Raw genomic sequence first — 15,796 nt, 5'->3', positions numbered from 1 at the left:
TAATATGCATGCAAGCTAACATCTGTGTTATCAATATGTGTATGCATAAAATAACCCAGTTTAAGGCTGTGTGCCCACAATGAGTTTTTGGTGAGTTTTTTATGCTGTGTATTTTCGCTGCATCAAAAACACAGCATCTAACAGTTCCAGCAAAGATTTATAGATCTCTTCTTGGTATGTCATGTTTTAGAGAAAGCTGCTTTACTTTTTTTATTATTTATTTATTTATTAACAGCCTTCGATCTCGAGCCATGGCGACTTGATGGATGAATGCTCTGTAGGAAGATTGATCTTGTGCAAGCTTAGATAGGTCCACCAGGTTATCTTGATTGCATCAAACCATCAAGTTGCTGGTCTTCCTCTTCACCTTGTTCCTTCTATTCTTCCCACCATGATGTCCTTCTACATTGATTGCTCTTTTCATATGATGTGAAATAGGCAAGTCGTAGCTTGGTGATCCTTGCTTTGAGTGACATGTCTGGCTTGATTTGTTCCAAAATTGATTTGTTTACTCTTCTTGCCATCCATGGTATTGATAACATCCTTCTCAAGCACCGCATTTCAAAGGCGTTGATTTTTCTTCTGTCTTATTTCTTTATCGTCCGGGTTTTAAATCCATATGTCACTACAAAATTTTTCCAGTGAAATGTTCCTCTATTTGAAGACCTTGTCCAGTGACTTAATTTTTGATTTTCCCATAGCTATTCTCCTATTGACTTCCGGTGACATTTCTACATCTTGAGTGATTATTGATCATAATAGGTTGAATTCCTTTACAACTTCCAGTTCGTTGCCGTCCATCTCAAATGTCCCAGTCATACCTGGCAGTAGTCAGTATCTTTGTCTTCCTTGTATTGACTAGGAGTCCCATGCTCGAGATTTTCATCTTGACACTCAGTAATAAGTCCTTCGTTCCATTTAAGCTTGTTGCTATCAATATTGTATCGTCTGCTTATTTAAGATTGTTGATAATTCTTCCAGAAATTTTGATTCCTTCTTTTTCGGCAAGTCTAGCCTTCCTGAAAATAGCTCCTGCATATAAATTGAAGAGAAATGGAGACAGGGTGCAGCCTTAATTCCAAGCACCACAATCCGTATAATAAACAGATATACAACCTCAGGAGTATGATACAAAAAACATAAAGGAAACCTATAAAATCTAACTTTTCATTTCATCAGCAATCTAAAAACTATTTTGCCCTTCTTCAACTCTTTGAAGGGGCACTCAACGGTGCATCTATTTTCTCTCAGCACCACCTGATATTCCCAAATCTGTAAATCTTAATGCAACTTAAGTCACAATCCTATTCCATCTATGTCATTCCACACAACTCCCCACTAAACAAGTGGCTTCTTTTCTCCTTTACAGTGATCAGCCCCCTGAATAGGAAGAACTGCTCTCACTCTCCCCCCCAAAGCTAAGTGTGCATTAGTGGAGGTATTTTTCACAGGTCGACCCTATAATCTGGGTCTGCATGTGAGACTCCCTGTGGTGACGGCTCCACCGGATCTACTTGCAACATTCACATAATGGGGCTATTTGCTGTTTGAACAATGGTTTGAGGCTCCTGAGTTACTAATGAGATTACTGGAATGTTGGACACTTTACAAGTGAAATTAGTGCACATATAGAAGAGCAAGCAGAATAATAAAACACAGCAAAAAATCACTAATAAAACACAACAATAAGATTGACAAAAATCTGTGCTCTGTGCTGGAAAAGTCTTTAGTAAATTGGCAGCTCCTCACAATATCAATGTTGTATCATCTGCGCATTTAAGATTGTTAATAATTCTTCTGACAAGTCCAGCCTTCCTGAAAATAGCTTCAGCATATAAATTGAAGAGAAATGGTGACAGGATGCAGCCTTGTCTGACTCCTCGCTCTACTTTGAACCATGCAGTGTTGCTGTGTTCTTCTCGGACTGTTGTTTGTTGGTCGATGTAAAGGTTCCTATGAGACTGATCAGATGGTTCAGCACACTCATATCCTTCATGGTATTTCAAAGTTTCTTGTGATCAACACAGTCGATAGCTTTGCTGTAGTCGATGAAGCAAAAATAGATCTCCTTATTGTATTCTTTGGTCTTTTTCATATTCATCTAATGTTAGCAATTACATCTTTTGTTCCCCTGCCTTTTCTGAATCCTGTTTGTTCGACTGGCAGCTCTTTGTCAAAGTAAGGCTGTAGCTGTCTTTGTAGGACCTTCAGTAGAATTTTGTTGGCATGAGGTATGAGTGCAATAGTCCGAAAGTTTCCATAGTCGGTAGCATTTCCCTTTTTTTGAGTAGTAAAAAACAGGGATCTTTTCCATTCCTTCGGCCATCTACCAGTTGTCCATATCTTTTGATACAGCAGTGTGATGGCATCAGCTGCTGCTTCAGAAGACTTTATTAGGTTTGTTGGAATATTGTCACATCCAGGCGCATTATTTTTTGACAGAAGCTCTGTTGCTGCAACGACTTCGTTTTTCAAGATGTTCGTTTCACTATCATTTTCAGTCTCAGTTTCTTCCCGTATCACTGACTTGTGTCTCGTAGAAGTGTTCCATGTATTCTTTCCAGTTTTCCTTGATCTGTTCTGGCTCAGTTAGTTTGTTCCCGTTGGCGTCTTTCAACATTCCCACTCTTGATTGAAACTTTCGTCGCATCTCTTTGATCTTTTGGTATGCCTTTCTGGTTTTGCCCTTCAGATGTTCACTTTCTTTCTCTGTACATATCTTTTGGTAATAAAGTTCTTTGTCTGCTCGAATGGCTCTGTTTAGTCTTTTACTGATGTTGCCTGCGTCCTACTTATTACCTTTTGCTTTTGCTATTCGTCTTTCTTTGATGATCTCTTCTGCTTTTTTATTCTTCCTGGTTTTTGGCTTTGACAAAGCTTTATTGATACTTTCATGTGTGGATTAACTGCGTTTTATATCCGTTTCCACAGCAGAAATGCACTAAAAATGCATGTGCGTATTTTACCTGTGGATTTTCCACATCTAATGCAAGTCTATGGGGAAAATCTGCACATAAAACTCAAAGTATCCGCAAGAGAAACTGACTTGAAACATACACCTTAGTTCAGTTTTCACTTAGTTAGAAATAAAGCACAGTGGGCATGAGATTTTTATATATCCCATGCACTTTGCTGCACTTTTTTTGACACTGCAACATTACACAGCATCAAAAACTCACCAACAACTCATTGTGGGCACACTGCCTTGCTGTTATTTATTTCATTATGGTAGGATTTTGCAGACGATAATGAGCATGCTGAGGAAGTAAAAATCCAAAGCATGCTAGCTTTTTTCTCACTGATTTGTTTCTACTAAATTTTGATGCGGTTTTGAACACATTATCTAAATGTACTGTACAATATTCTGCTGCAAAATTGTGGTGCAGAAGCAGCACCATTAACCAATTTTGTAGCTTTAAAGGGAACCTGACAAGTGATACATGCTGCCCAAACCGTGGGTAGCATGTATCAGTCACTGGCTATACGATCACAGCCATGTATGTTTCACCTTCCTGAACAGGCCAAATTTTCCAATTCTGACCAGTATACCTCATTATGAGGTAATAACTCTGGAACGCTTCATCGTATCCCAATGATTCCGAGATTGATTTTTTCAGTGACACATTGTACTTTATGGTAGTGATAAATTTAGGTAATTATTTTTTGCATTTATTTGTGAAAATATCGGAAATTTGGCAAAAATTTTGCAATTTCAAATTTTTAATTTTTATACCCTTAAACTTTATATTTACTTTTTTTACCTTGTCCCAGGATGGAGCATCAACTTTGCCTGCCCTGATCCCTGATCTGATACTCTGCAAAGATTTTGCATTGCAGGGTATTAGCTCAGTGCATTTCAGACAAGGGGGGGGAGACATGTCAGCTCTTACTCTGGACAGGAACTTACAGACAAGTGTACCTGGGTTACTCCACGGCCATCCTTCAACCTGGGGTCACCATGGAGACCATCAGCACAATCGCACAATTGTGTCGATCGGAGCAGAAAGGGAGCTCCCTCCCACTGCTATGCCAATCGATGTCGCTGTCATTATTGACAGCGGCACCAGAGGGGTTACACGCCCGTGATCAGCGTTAGCACCGATGGGTGTTTAGTCTGGTCATACATGTACTGTGGTTTGCGGGAACCCACCTCCAGTGGTACCGTACATATACAGCGGATGTTGTGAAGGGGTTAATAGCTGCTGGAGATCGAGCCAGACTGTATACTAGTCTTGCAGGCGACTCCCCGTTGGCTTCTCCTTGCCTGAGGACAATGACGGATAAGTCTCTGCCTATACAGGGCAGAGGTATAGGGAGAGACTTGTCAGTCAGGTATATACAGGTATAGGGAGAGACTTGTCAGTCACTGTCATAGCACTTGTACACAAAAATCAGATGTCTGAATGAGGCATTACAGCTACAAAAACAGTGTAGTGCAATTAGCTCAGTTGTTTCCAGAATACCGACCACCTGGAGCCAAAACAGAAATTGATTAGAATAATCCTTTACGCACAATAAAACTTAACACACAATTCAATCAGATTCAGGACTGCTTTTATTCCAAACATTTGCAACGTCAATGTTATCCAGTCCCCTGAGTCCTTTTCTTGGAAGTGTTATTTTCATTGCATCATACACAAGACCAATAAAGTTTTGGGAGGAAATTAACTGGTAAGTGTATAAAGCTGTATTATAGTGAATGAGAAAGAATGCACTGTAGCTTTGCAGCTCTGGTGTCCTGTGTTCAAATCCCACCGAGGAGTTTGTAGGTTCTCCTTGTGTTTGTGTGGGTTTCCGACAATAATCCAAAGGTATATTGGTAGGGAATTTAAATTGTAAGTCCCAATTGTCACAGTGATGATGGAAATTGATGACGCTATATAAGCGAGTAACATAAATAAAGAATGCTTGCATTAGATCTGAGGCTGGAGAGTTCATCTACATTAGATCCACATAGGCTGATGACATGAAATTAAAAGAAATGGTTAAACATTACTTAGTCTTGAAGAGATGGTATTTTTTTCTCGGTAGGTGATAAATATTAGGGCTCCTTCCGACATCTGTGATAATCGGTCCCATGTCAAATTGAAATGCACGGACTGGCCGCGCATCTTCTGACCCTGAGCGTGACAGCTTCATATATTTCTATCACATTCTATCATATTTTTATCATGGACGTCTGAAGGAGCCCTTACAGATTTATAGTGGGAATACTAAAAAGCTGACCAATAATATCAACTAAGGAAAATGGTAGCTGTAATATGGCAGACAGTCAGACTAATAATTATCAGCTCCATAGAAGGATCAAGATAGCAGTGATGAAGGCCTTCAGCATCTATCAGTATGATGGCAAACCATTGTCACCCTCATCAAAGGGAGGTTGGAAAATAGGAACAAGACAATCTAAATGCCACTGTCAGCGATTGAAATGAGTATCTAGATGGTTAAATAGCAGTGACAGGAGCTAGCTGTTACAAGCAGATGCTGATGTCTGGAAAGTGCTGTGAAATTTGATGGTACTAAAAAATTAAAATAAAATAAATAAAATGATAGCTGTATAACAAAGTTGGCATTTTCCATACATAGAGCAGACTCAGTTCCTGAGCCCGTTACATACGCCTGCACCGGACATGCAGCGTGTATCGAGATCGGGTTAAAACAGCATTAATTTACTTCCATAGTCAGTAGAGTTGAAAAAAGACATATGTCTGTCAAGATTACCCAAAAGATGGGAGATGATAAAAAGACTTGGGTATATGTACAACCATAATGCACGAACCAAACAACCTGAAAAGAGAACATTTTTCCCTCATGATCCTGAGTGTTAATCAAATGGACGAGGGTTTTACATGAAACAGCTTTTAACAATATTTTTTTGTATGCAACATTAATGTACTTGAAGATATTAATCATATCCCACTTAGGTGTCCCTTCTCAAGACTAAATAAATGTAATTCTGCATCTCTAATGCATCTTTTCTATGAACCGATTCCCAGAACTGAACTGTTAGGTTGCATTAACGCTTTGGAAAGTGGTAGGACAGGGACATAACACTATCAGTCCATGCCTCTTATAATACATTGCAATATACTGCTGTCACGCAAGGTGTGGGAAAGACTTAGTGCAATACAAAGGGAAGAGGGAAAGGAAGCCCAGACTCTAGGGAAAGGGGGAAGTGGGGACCTCCTGGCTGATAGAATATCACCCTGTCTAACCCTAACGTCCCTATATCGGCTCTTAACCAAACACCGCACGCGTTCCTTGCCCTGTCTTTCCCTGGCGTTTGGCTAAGGCTAGGGAAGGGAGGAGAGGAGCACTAGTCGATCCCCATTGAACACTAAAGACAACAAGGGAGGGCAAACAGTGGGAAATTGCTTAGCTTTAGCTGACTTCAGACAAATGCGCACATGTCCTCAGAGAGGAAGAAGTACTGCTCTTGCTAAAGCCTTCACAAGGAGTAATGAACATTGCCGGCACATCCCTCTGGAACACAGCAGGTATTTAAACACCCAGGCCAAGGTGTTAATTAGCCAGAGGAAGGTAACCACTGGGTCCTAGAGACAGATGGTGCAACACCACATTATGGGTGTCAGGTCCGAGCATTCCTACATGAACAGTTTCCTGGAAAGTGGATTGGTCGTCGTGGGCCAGTTGAATGGCCACCAAGGTCTCCCGATCTGACCCCCTTAGACTTTTATCTTTGGAGTCATCTGAAGGCAATTGTCTATGCTGTGAAGATACGAGATGTGCAGAATCTGAAACAACGGTTACTGGAAGCCGGTGCTAGCATTTCTTCTGCGGTGTTGCTATCAGTGTGTCAAGAGTGGGAGAAGAGGGTTGCATTGACAATCCAACACAATGGGCAGCACTTTGAACACATTTTATAAGTGGTCATAAACTTGTAAAAAACTCATGAAAGAATAAAGTTACGTTAAAACCAAGCACACCATTGTTTTTCTTATGAAATTCTCAATAAGTTTGATGTGTCACATGACCCTCTTCTCATTGAAAAAAATAAAGTTGGATCCAAAATGGCCAACTTCAAAATGGCCCCCATGGTCACCACCCATCTGGAAAAGTTTTCCCCCTCCCATATAGTAATGTGCCACAAACAGGAAGTTGATATCACCAACCATTCCCATTTAATTTAGGTGTATCCATATAAATGGCCCACCCTGTATATAGTATATTCAGAGCTCCTGTGTATAATGTCACTGGTGATTCCTTGTATGTGGTATTATTCTGTCATTATTTGGTGGTAATGTGTGGTCTGGTCGTGGTGTGACGATATTTGTTACTTGTATGTGGTATTATTCGGTCACTATGTGGTGGTAATATGTAGTCCGGCCATGGAATGACGGTATTTGTCCCTTGTATGTGGTATAATTGGTCATTTTAAAAAATGTATGTGACACATTCCCTTAAAGAAAAATAAATACAAATATACCTAAACAAAGTATTGGATATTTTAACAAATTTTTAATAGGTTAGAGTAGAGTAGAGCCCTGCCAAAAGATTCTACAATGTCGTGGCGGCAGGCTTATTGTCCAAAACAAAAGCTGATGGCTATGTATGTGATATGGTGTTCGATGGGAACTGTTAATGTGTGATTGGTGAGGACGTGGTGCAGTAGTGGAGTTTTTCCCAGAGTGGGTGGTGGGACTGTGGAAGGTTTGAGGGGTGGAAGCGGACCCTGGGCAGAGTTTCAAGGGGGCCCAAAAATGTTGCCAGTATGGGGCCCTGAAACTACTGGTGGCAGCCCTGGCTGTTGCCAAAGATAAAAAAGAGCCATGGCACACCTTAGTGCAATAAAATGCAAGATGGCGACAGAAGTAGATTAGTGCAGGATGCACTTACCTTCCAGGATGTGCAATTACAGGCACAACCTTGGTAAAGACTTGTATAATTCAGGTCTGAATTATGATGGTCAAACAACACTGCATGACACACAACTTTATAGAAAATAAAAGACAAGGGCACTGGTGATAATGACTGTCCCAAGAATAGAAGATGTTGTCAAGGTTCATCTATTGGTGAGCTATTCAGGCTATGTGTTTTGATACTGAATTCATATTTTCATCAGATCAATTACAGTAAAAATTTTCATGCATGTGATATAAATAGGAAAAAGGCTCATAATGTGCTGCCTTTTGACCTAATTAACAAAATAGAGGTAGGCATTAAGTGTAATAAAAAAAACACAGAAAAACACAAATTTTATATTTAAATTGATATGATAATGACAGTAAAGAGAAGCATAAAGAGAAAAGTTTTAAAACCATAGGGAGTGGAGCAAGCAAGAATAGAGGAAGACATAGGCGTTAATCCGATTGGAAAGAGTTGTGGCTGGCATAGTGGGACTGTAGGGGGCGTGGGATTGTAAAAGAAGAGAGGGTATGGGGAAGGGGATAGGGCATGCTGTAAGAAGAGTGGAGATGTATGAGAGCCAAATAGGATTGGCTTGGATATTAGGGAAGACAAAGGAGCTAGGGGAAGATGGATATGGGGAGGTTATGCAGGAACTAAAAAGTGTGGAGGAACCAAACAAAATTAACATGAAAATTGAGAGGAGAGGAAGCTAGAAGAAGGGTAGGAGAAAAAGGAGAAAAAAAAAACAGCCAGTAAAAGGTGGGAGGTCTGATCAAGAGAAAGGTTGATATGGACAATTGAGAAATCTGAAAAAAACATCCAGGAATTAAAATTCAATTACCATATTTTTCGGACTAAAAAATGCACCGGACCATAAGACGCACCCCAAGTTTAAGGAAAATTGGAAAAAAAAGAATTTTTAACCTGTCATTAGGATCAGGCATGTCAGGGTCACAGGTGCGTCTTACAGACTGAATGTAGCTTACCGGGGTTTGGCGTCGGTGGAGAGAGGTCACAGGAGGCAGGAGCAGGGTCACATTTGCGTCATTTGACAGCAGGAGTTGCGCAATGCTGCAGGCCATAGGCTAGGAGGAGGGGGTGTCCCGGCAGTACGAGGCAGGAGCGGAGTCCCCTCTGCGCACATTGACCTCAAAGTGGGCTTCAGTAAAATTACACTAGATGTCAGTGCATGCGCAGAATGAGATCTCTGTCTGTCATTCAAACATAAATATGCTTTGATCTAAACCATTCCATTGTAGCTCTGGGAGTATGTTTATTTGGGGTCATTGACCCACTGGAAGGTGAACTTGCACCTAAGTCTCAAGTCTTTTGCAGCCTCTAACAGGTTTTCCGCCAGGATTGCCTTGTATTTAGCTCCATCCATCTTCCCTTCAACTCTTACCAGCTTTCATGTCCTTAGTGAAGAAAAGTATCCCCACACTCTCCATCCAAACTCGCTGAGCTAGAGCTATTTTCCAAAGAAGAATGGGCAACATTTTCAGTCTCTAGATGTGCAAAGCTGGTAGAGATATACCCCAAAAGACTTGCTGCAGTAATTGCACCGAAAGGTGGTCCTACAAAGTATTCATTCAGGGGGGCTGAATACAAATGCATGTCACAATTTTCAGATTTATATTTTTTAAATAATTAGAAAAACATGTATCATTTCCTCTACACTTCACAAATACTTGCTACTCTGTGTTGGTAAATCACATAAAACCCCAATAAAATACATTTAAGTTTGTAGGTATAACATGAAAATGTGAAAAAGTCCATGGAGTATGAATACTTTTTCAAGGGACTGTATATCTAATTGCCACTACCCCCTCCTGATTCTCCTTGATCTCTGTGGAACAACAGTTCCTCCTCACTGTGCTCCCCTCTGTTGGCTTCTAGGACATCATTCTCTCTTGGTTCTCCTCCTACCTCTCAGATCACTCATTCAGTCTATTATTTGCCAGCTCTTCTTCCCCTCCTCTTCCCCTTACTGTCGGGGTTCCTCAGGGTTCAATACTAGGCTCCCTCCTCTCTATACACTGCAGTGTTACGTTATTTGAATGCCCCTAATTATTATACTGATTGCTGACCTTACAAGACAAACACTTTATTTTTACCTTTTGTGTTATATAATAATAATAATAATAGTTTATTTTTATAGCGCCAACATATTCCGCAGCACTTTACAAATTTTAGGGGGGACTTATACAGACAATACAGAATAAGCATATCTCATATCGAAAGGAGTGAGGGCCCTGCTCGCGAGCTTACAGTCTATGAGGAAGTGGGGGAGACACAAAAGGTAAAAAGTACATATATTGTATAATGCAGCCTTGATATACTGAATAGGATAAATAATAATACATGGACTGGTCGCCAGCCAGTATGTGTACAGTCCTGACAGAGGCTATTATGTGCATGGTTGGTTTGAACCCGAAGTTGAAGAAGATTTTAATATGGGGGAAAGCTGGGATGGACAGAGTGTGTTTAGGTGATACGCCAGTCTAAAGAAATGTGTTTTTAGGGTTCGCTTGAAACTGTGGGTATTGGGAATTAATCGAACTGTCCTGGGCAGTGCATTCCAGAGAATTGGCACAGCACGCGAGAAATCTTGGAGACGGGAGTGGGAAGTTCGGATTATGGAGGATTTTAGTTTCAAGTCATTTGCAGAACGGAGGGCACGTGTAGGGTGGTAGACTGAGACAAGGGAGGAGATGTAGGGGGGTACTGAAGCATGGAGCGCTTTGTGGGTAAGCGTGATAAGTTTAAAACAAACTCTATATTGGATGGGCAACCAATGCAATGACTGGCACAGGGAAGAGGCATCTGAGTAGCGGTTGGCGAGGAATATGATCCTGGCTGCTGCGTTCAGGACGGATTGGAGAGGGGAGAGTTTAGTAAGAGGGAGACCAATTAGTAGAGCGTTGCAATAGTCAAGACGAGAATGAATAAGAGCGACAGTAAGAGTTTTTGCCGAGTCAAAGGTGAGAAAAGTCCTGATTCTTGAGATGTTTTTGAGGTGTAGATGACATGAACGAGCGAGTGATTTGATGTGAGGAGTGAAAGAAAGATCTGAATCAAAAATGACCCCAAGACAGCGGGCTTGTAGCTGGGGAGTAATGGTTGAGCCACAAACGGAGATGGCAATATCGGGCACAGGTAGATTAATGGAGGGAGGAAAGACGAGTAGTTCAGTTTTTGACAGATTCAGTTTTAGGTAGAGGGAGGACATAATGTTAGACACAGCAGAAAGACAATCACTGGTCTTTTGTAGTAATGCAGGGGTGATGTCCGGAGCAGAGGTGTATAATTGGGTGTCATCAGCATAGAGATGGTACTGAAAACCGAATCTACTGATTGTTTGTCCAATAGGAGCGGTGTATAAGGAGAAAAGAAGGGGGCCTAGGACTGATCCTTGAGGAACCCCGACAGTAAGAGGAAGTAGGGAGGAGGAGGAGCCGGCAAAAGACACAGAGAAGGAGCGGTCAGAGAGATAAGAGGAGAACCAGGAGAGAACCGTGTCCTTGAGGCCAATAGTGCGGAGCATAGTGAGGAGGAGCTGATGATCCACAGTGTCGAATGCTGCAGAGAGATCCAGGAGAATCAGCAGGGAGTAGTGACCATTAGATTTAGCTGTTAGTAGATCATTAGAGACTTTAGTGAGGGCAGTTTCAGTAGAATGTAAAGAGCGGAAACCAGATTGTAAAGGGTCAAGAAGAGAGTTGTCTGAGAGATAGCGGATTAGACGGGAGAGGACCAGGCGTTCCAGGAGTTTAGAGATAAAGGGAAGATTGGAAACAGGTCTGTAGTTGGCCGTGCAGTTCTGGTCGAGGGATGGTTTTTTAAGTAATGGTTGTATGCTGGCGTGTTTAAAAGAAGAGGGAAAGATACCAGATGAGAGGGAAAGGTTGAAAATTTTAGTTAGGTGAGAGGTGACAGCTGGAGCAAGGGACTGAAGGAGATGTGAGGGAATAGGGTCGCTGGTGCAGGTGGTAGGGCGAGAAGATGCAAGGAGCCTGATCACTTCATCTTCCGTGACTGGTTCGAAGTCAGAAAATGAGCAAGATACAATGTGGCGGGGGGGGAGCATACATAACATTTGGGGATTGGGAGAAAATTTCCTGTCGGATATGGTCAATTTTTTCTTTGAAATAGTTAGCCAGATCGTCAGCGCTGAGGTCGGTGGTCGGGGCCTGTGCTGTTTGATTGAGGAGAGAATGAAACGTGTCAAAGAGTCGTTTAGGATTATTGGAAAGTGAGATGATGAGGTTGTTAAAGTAGGTTTGTTTGGAGAGGTGAAGGGCAGAGTTATATGTTTTCAGCATAAATTTATAGTGGAGGAAATCTTCGGGCAGATTTGATTTTCTCCACAGCCGTTCAGCGCACCTGGAGTACCTCTGGAGAAGACGTGTTTGAGGCGTGTGCCAGGGTTGTCGCCGTCTATGCCGAATTGTTCTTTGTGTAGGAGGTGCGGCTTCATCCAGGGCGCATAGCATTATTTTGTTATAATGCTTCAATGCAGAGTCGGGACATGAGAGGGAGGAAATTGGGGCCAATGATGATTGCAACCTTTTTAGAAATTTCTGGGTGTTAATGGCGCGTAAATTTCTATAAGTGTGGACGGTGGGAGTGTCTTGAGTAGAGTCACAGTTCTTGACAGGGAATGAAAGAAGATTATGGTCAGAGAGTGGAAGGGGAGAGTTAGTAAAGTCATGTACTGAGCAAAGCCGGGAGAAGATCAGGTCCAATGTGTTCCCGTCCTCATGTGTAGGAGAATTAGCAAGCTGTGAAAGGCCGAAGGAGGAGGTTAATGATAAAAGATGCGTGGCAGATGGGGAAAGAGGATCGCCAATTGGGATGTTAAAGTCTCCCATGATTATCGTGGGGATGTCGTAGGATAGAAAATTTGTAAGCCAGGCAGCAAAGTGATCCAGGAATTGACGGGGGTGACCTGGGGGGCGATAGACAACCGCCACTCGCAGGGAGAAGGGCCGGTAGAGTCTGACTGTGTGGGTCTCAAAGGACCGGAAGATAAGGGAGGGTACAGGGGGGATAACCTGAAAAGTACATTTTGTTGAAAGAAGCAGACCAACACCTCCACCTGATCTGTTGTCAGGTCGCGGGGTATGAGAGAAATGTAGGCCACCATAGGAGAGAGCTGCAGCGGTGGTGGTGTCCGACTGCTGGATCCAGGTTTCAGTGAGAGCCAGAAGGTTGAGGGAATTAGAGAGGAAAAAGTCATGGATGTAAGAGAGTTTATTACAAGCTGAGCGTGCATTCCAAAGGGCACAGTTGAATGAGACAGAAGATATGCAGGGAATATTAATGAGATTAGCAGGGTTTCTGAATGTAACAGGGAAATAGTTAGTGTTATTATTACTGGAGGGTCCTGGGTTGGGAGAAATATCACCTGCGACTAATAGAAGGAAGATACAGAGAGTGAGCAGATGATTGAGTGATTTGTGAGAGCGTTTCCTGCGTTGTATGGTGGGAATGAATGGATCTGCGTGGTATAACATTGTGAAGAGAGCATGACAACTGTACATAGGAGAAGAGAGGAGTGAGGGATTAATATGGATGAAGTGTGCCGCATTTGTGGGAGAACGGTGAATGTGGATGATTGTAGCAACCAGAAAATAAATGGCACAGATACAAATGGTGAATACTGTTTGCCAAAAAGATGACCTGGAAGCAAGTTTGTTGGTTTGTCTTGCATGTCTTACCTGTCTCCTGCCCTGTCCAACTGCCATTTTCTAACTGCCAGGGCACTTTGCTAAATTATGGCACTTCGATAAAGTATGCATAAATGCTATATGCATAAATGCCCCCGCATAAATGCTGCCCCTTAACTAAGTCTCAATATATAGGGACGTATCTGCTTAAATCTGCACAGATTTAACTCATTAACAATCAATCACTAGCTTAAAAGACAACAGGAGACCATAAAGTGCAGGGGGAAAAAAAAAAAAAAAACAGACTAGCAAACTCGGCATGGATCATAAACTCTTAAAGTAAGTGTGATGACCTTTAAGTATCATGGAATAAAAAAGGTAGAGGAGTGAAAAAATATATACCAGAAATTGATAGGCTGCAGAGCATTGCATGGAGATACAAGGCAGTTTTCAGGACAGATCACACAAGCAGTGAAAAATATATACCAGAAATTGATAGGCTGCAGAGCATTGTATGGAGATACAAGGCAGTTTTCAGGACAGATCACACAAGCAGTGAAAAATCTATACCAGAAATTGATAGGCTGCAGAGCATTGCATGGAGATACAAGGCAGTTTTCAGGTGTTATCCCTTTTCCCTTTTTCCCCATAGATAGTAAGTTTGCGAGCAGGGTCCACACTCTTCTTAATATGCATTGAACCACATGTGCACACGATGCGGTTTTAATGCGTTTCTGCAGCTGTTTTTCCGCCGCGGAAACGCATTAAAACCGCTTGTTAATAGGTCTGCATATATAACAATGGTAATCCGAATGTGCTGTGCACATGATGCGGATATTTCCGCTCCAGATTACCATTGCGGCAAAAAAATGCAGCATTACCATTGTTTGGGCGTTTCTGACGCGAATTTGCGCCCATTGACTTGCATTGAATCACAGCAAACCCGCAGGTATAATATCTATACCTGCGGATTTTCTGCGTTTCAGTGAAAGTCAATGGGCGCGAATTCGTGCCAGAAATGTGCTGCGGGTGGTACCCAGTTTGGGAGATGAGGCGATTACTCCTCTCTTCCGACCGCCGCTCTGGATGATAACAGCGAGAGTGGCATGGATGGGAGGAGCAGTAGTCTACTCTTCGCAGCCCGAGTGCCCACTGTAAAAAAATAAAAAAAAAGTTAAAATAAAAAAATAAACCTCTATACTCACCTGTCCGGCGGCCCCCGGTGTCCTCCTGGTCCCCGACGGCGATGTCTTCAGCCCGGCGACCAGCGGCACACTGCGGGGAGCGGTTCCTGTAAGCACAGTATACTTGCGAATGTTCCCAGAGTCAGGTGAGCACCAGCTGATTGGTCACGTGACCGATCAGCTGATCACTGGTGTCACCGATCAGCTGATGGTCACGCGACCATCAGCTGATCGGTGATGTCAGCGATCAGCTGATGGACACATGACCATCAGCTGATCAGTGACGTCAGCTGGTGCTCACCTGACTCTGGGAACATTCGCAAGAATGTTCCCAGGGTGGTAAGTTCACCGGGGCTGATGAGCTGATGAACTCCAGTGACCTCCTGCACAGCAATGTACACTGACAGGGGTGATTTTACACCCTTGTCAATATACAGTGCTTTATTCTACAGCTGTGACTCCATTTTTTTAAAAATTTTAGGCTCCGTGCCCATAATTCAGACGTAGCAGCGCTTTGGACACAAATTTTTTCTGCATCCAAAACGTTACATTCTATTGAACACAGGTAAATCCACATGTGTTCACTGAACCATGCGGATTTACCGCATTTAATACTTTCTAGTGGTCAAATTTCTGTTGCGGAGGCTAGCGGCTCCGCAACCGAATTTGACATGCTGCGGTCCTGAAAGACGCGCCGCATGTCAGTGTCCACGGGTGATTCGCATCCTCTGATGCACACATAGTGGACATGGGATTTCTAGAGATCTCATCCACTATACTGTAACATCTGAACGCTGCCGGTTTGACGCTGTATAAACATGCAACGTCAAACCTGCAGCGGCTCCTGACCATAGCCATGTACCCAAACTCACCCGCAGCATGTCAATTTCTGTAGTGGACAAGCCAGTCTCCACTGGAGATTTTGACCGATTGAGGTGTCATTATATGCGGTGGATTCACTTGTACCCACAACAAAAGTGCGGCATTAGAACACCGCATTTGGGATGCAACAAAAATACGTTGTGTCCAAAGCGCTGCTGAGTGCTGATCGGGGGGATGTAGTGGCTAACGAAC

The 15,796-nt window shown here is 42.5% G+C and overlaps 1 protein-coding gene across 1 annotated transcript in view; it reads left to right on the top strand.

Annotated features, from left to right (window-relative positions):
- LOC141257813 (pecanex-like protein 2) overlaps window positions 1–15,796 on the top strand; it is a 1,433,759-nt gene that overhangs the window by 925,069 nt on the left and 492,894 nt on the right. The window contains exon 22 of the mRNA XM_073672817.1: window positions 4,542–4,671. Coding sequence (XP_073528918.1) covers window positions 4,542–4,671 — 130 coding nt within the window. The remainder of the gene's footprint in view (window positions 1–4,541; window positions 4,672–15,796) is intronic.

The sequence above is a fragment of the Phyllobates terribilis genome, unplaced genomic scaffold (genome assembly GCF_046119375.1).
Source record: "Phyllobates terribilis strain yellow unplaced genomic scaffold, ASM4611937v1 Scaffold_3__8_contigs__length_932513732, whole genome shotgun sequence".
NCBI lineage: Eukaryota > Metazoa > Chordata > Amphibia > Anura > Dendrobatidae > Phyllobates > Phyllobates terribilis.
Note: the sequence above shows the minus strand (reverse complement) of the source record. Positions and strands in the feature narration are given on the sequence as shown.